At 40.4% G+C, this 3,999-nt stretch overlaps 1 protein-coding gene across 1 annotated transcript; it reads right to left on the bottom strand.

Annotated features, from left to right (window-relative positions):
* Nucleotides 1–632: 632 nt before the first annotated feature.
* LOC138355974 (uncharacterized) lies at nucleotides 633–1,290 on the bottom strand. The gene is made up of 2 exons (XM_069311513.1): nucleotides 1,278–1,290; nucleotides 633–1,141 (listed from the first exon to the last, which is right to left on the bottom strand). The coding sequence occupies exons 1-2, from the start codon at nucleotides 1,288–1,290 to the stop codon at nucleotides 633–635; spliced, it is 522 nt and encodes a 173-aa protein (XP_069167614.1).
* Between the last annotated feature and the right edge of the window lie 2,709 nt (nucleotides 1,291–3,999).

Here is a 3,999-nt window from a genome sequence, read left to right as displayed (position 1 = left end):
CACAGGTTCACGTAATTAACCTAGCACCAGAGGCTTACGTAATTAGCCTAGCACTAGAGGGTCACATAAATAGAATAACAACATTAGTATATGTGAATCTGGCGAATATGTGAGTGACATTGAGGAAGCAGTGGGGGGGGGGGGGCAGGAAGACTACAGAAAACTCTTCGTAACGTAGAGTGACAACCATTCAGGAAGTATACCGTCCCGGCCTGGAACCCCAACCTTAAACAACCAAAACATTAACAATTCCACAGGTACACGCAGTGAGGCTCACACTAGAACTATGAGGTGTAGAAGGCTTTAGAACCACGAGGAAAGGGCCGAGGCAGCTGAGCCTGGAGTCTCGGTAGTACAAGCGGGATCGTTCGCGACTCACAATCGAAAATTCCGGGTTCGAATCCCGGGACGGAAATGATTGGGGCGCGTTTCCAATCACCTAATGCATCTGTTCACCTGGGAGTAAGTAGGTACGCAGGAGTTAGTCAACTTGTTGTGTGATTGCCTCCTGAAGAACGGGGGTTGGGGGGCTTGATATTAGCCTAACATGTATACATACACACTGGCTGCCTGTCCCCCCGATACAATGAATTGTTATACTCGAAGAAAGACGGAATGAAGTAGTGGGGAAATTATAATGAAATAGTAGACACAAACACAATAGTTTCAAAGGTAGACATGGCAGTAGACGCAAACACAATAGTTTCAAAGGTAGATATGGCAGTAGACGCAGACACAATAGTTTCAAAGGTAGATATGGCAGTAGACGCAAACACAATAGTTTCAAAGGTAAATATGGCAGTAGACACAAACACAATAGTTTCAAAGGTAGATATGGCAGTAGACGCAAACACAATAGTTTCAAAGGTAGATATGGCAGTAGACACAAACACAATAGTTTCAAAGGTAGATATGGCAGTAGACACAAACACAATAGTTTCAAAGGTAAATATGGCAGTAGACACAAACACAATAGTTTCAAAGGTAGATATGGCAGTAGACACAAACACAATAGTTTCAAAGGTAGATATGGCAGTAGACACAAACACAATAGTTTCAAAGGTAGATATGGCAGTAGACACAAACACAATAGTTTCAAAGGTAGATATGGCAAGAAAGAGGAATGGTGGGGAGTCATTGCCTGATGCAACCTATGCTTGTGAGGTTTAGTGAGGGTTGCAACCTTATTGCAACCAATTTATATTAATAAAGTGCAATAAGTTGCAAACCATAAACTTATGCTGGTAATTGGTCAGGCCCAGGAACTTGCGCTGTACCGTGCAAGCACATTTAGGTGAGCACACACACACACACACACACACACACACACACACACACACACACACACACACACACACACACACACACACACACACACACACACACACACACACAGGCCCAGAACATAAAGGCATGAAAAAAACCAGCCAAGATAGTGAAGAGGAAATATTTCGAGAGCGGTGAGGCGCAGCTCGGACAATTCCCCACAAGTAGTCAGGAGAGTTTCCCGTTTGTGACAACAATATGACCACTTTGTTGTGTTGTGACTGTGCTGGGGTCTCTTGGCGGGCAGAGTGTGTGTGTCCTCCCCTAGTTGTGCTGGCGGGGGTTGACCTCTGGCTCTTTGGTCCCGCCTCTATACTGTCAGTCAACGGGTGTACAGGTTCCTGAGCCTACTGGGCTCTGTCATATCTACATTTGAAACCCCCGCAAGTATAACTAGGTGAATACGGTACGTGTGTGTGTGTGTGTGTGTGTGTGTGTGTGTGTGTGTGTGTGTGTGTGTGTGTGTGTGTGTGTGTGTGTGTGTGTGTGTGTCTGTGTGTGTCTGTGTGTGCATGTTTGCCTGAGCAGAATTTTGCAATAAGTTTATATATATATACGGGGAGATATACCGTATATATATATATGTCGTACCTAGTAGCCAGAACGCACTTCTCAGCCTACTATTCAAGGCCCGATTTGCCTAATAAGCCAAGTTTTCCTGAAATAATATATTTTCTCTAATTTTTTTCTTATGAAATGATAAAGCTACCCATTTCATTATGTATGAGGTCAATTTTTTTTTATTGGAGTTAAAATTAACGTAGATATATGACCGAACCTAACCAAGCCTACCTAACCTAACCTAACCTATCTTTATAGGTTAGGTTAGGTTAGGTAGCCGAAAAAGTTAGGTTAGGTTAGGTTAGGTAGCCGAAAAAGTTAGGTTAGGTTAGGTTAGGTAGGTTAGGTAGACGAAAAACAAATAATTCATGAAAACTTGGCTTATTAGGCAAATCGGGCCTTGCATAGTAGGCTGAGAAGTGCGTTCTGGCTATTAGGTACGACATATATATATATATATATATATATATATATATATATATATATATATATATATATGTCGTACCTAGTAGCCAGAACGCACTTCTCAGCCTACTATGCAAGGCCCGATTTGCCTAATAAGCCAAATTTTCATGAATTAATTGTTTTTCGACTACCTAACCTAACCTAACCTAACTTTTTCGGCAACCTAACCTAACCTAACCTGTAAAGATAGGTTAGGTTAGGTTAGGTAGGGTTGATTAGGTTCGGTCATATATCTACGTTAATTTTACCTCCAATAAAAAAAAACTGACCTCATACATAATGAAATTGGTAGCTTTATCATTTCATAAGACAAAAATTAGAGAAAATATATTAATTCAGGAAAACTTGGCTTATTAGGCAAATCGGGCCTTGCATAGTAGGCCAAAAAGTGCGTTCTGGCTACTAGGTACGATATATATATATATATATATATATATATATATATATATATATATATATATATATATATATATATATATATATATATATATATATATATAATCCCCACCGTCGCCTGGTGCTGGGGTGCGGGCCGCCCAGTTGACTGTTATAAACGAGACAAAACAGCTGACAATTTACTAACATTCCTCAATGCCAACAGAGATTTTCGCGAGCTTAAGGGTCAAGTTAAGGACACATATTGGGAACAATTCCAACAAGGTATCAATAGAACTACAACATTATCAGAAATGTGGAACAAAATTAAAAACATTACCAAACCTTCAGCCCCAGTTCAGCTTCATCATACTCCTGCAGAATATGCTGACATGCTCCTGGCTCAATGGTCTAGTGTCTCACAAATTTCTTCCTTACCCCCAGATATACAGCAGCATTTAAGACATACCAACATTAACAGAAACTTTAATATTGAAATAGCACGCTCCTCACCAGATTTAACAGATCAGTTTGCTATGACCCCCTTTGAATTAACATCAGCATTAGGAAAACCTAAGCAAACTGCCCCTGGTGAGGATGGTATAACTTATAACATCTTGAGCTTACTGAATGATGTCCCTAGCCACCCTCTGCTTGACCTCTAGCATACCAGCCTCTCACAAGGTATCTTGCCAAAGAAATGGACACAAAGTCTCACAATACCAATTCCTAAACCTAACTCTTAAAAATTCAGACCCATTTCCCTTACATCTTGCATGTGTAAAGTCTTGGAGAGAATTGTTCTCAATCGTGTCATGTTTCAGGTCAAAGAAAAACTGTCCCCAAACCTATATGGGTTCATGCCCAAGTGTAGCACACAAAAATGCTTTGCTGAATATTTTGTAAACTCCCAGGATGGAACACAGGCAGCCTTTATTGACCTAAAGTCAGCTTTCGATGTAGCGAATGGTGAAATAATATTAGAGCAACTTGCTGAATTTGGAATCAAAGTTAATCTTCTGAGTTGGATAAAGAGCTACCTATCCAACAGGCGTGCTGGTGTCCTATTTAAAGGAGTTAAAAGTACAAGAACAGATGCATTCGAACTAGGCACACCTCAAGGTGGTGTCCTAAGCCCTATGCTCTTTAATCCTGATAAAACTGTTCACTATATTTCCCCCTTGGAAAGATGTGCAGGTCTCTTTACATTATACCCCCATCAGTGTGAAACAAATGTATAACACTGAAACTATGAGATGTATAACATTAGAA

The sequence above is a fragment of the Procambarus clarkii genome, chromosome 70 (assembly GCF_040958095.1).
Source record: "Procambarus clarkii isolate CNS0578487 chromosome 70, FALCON_Pclarkii_2.0, whole genome shotgun sequence".
Taxonomy (NCBI): Eukaryota; Metazoa; Arthropoda; class Malacostraca; order Decapoda; family Cambaridae; genus Procambarus; species Procambarus clarkii.
The sequence above is the reverse complement of the archived record's forward strand: the minus strand, read 5'-3'. Positions and strand labels throughout refer to the sequence as shown.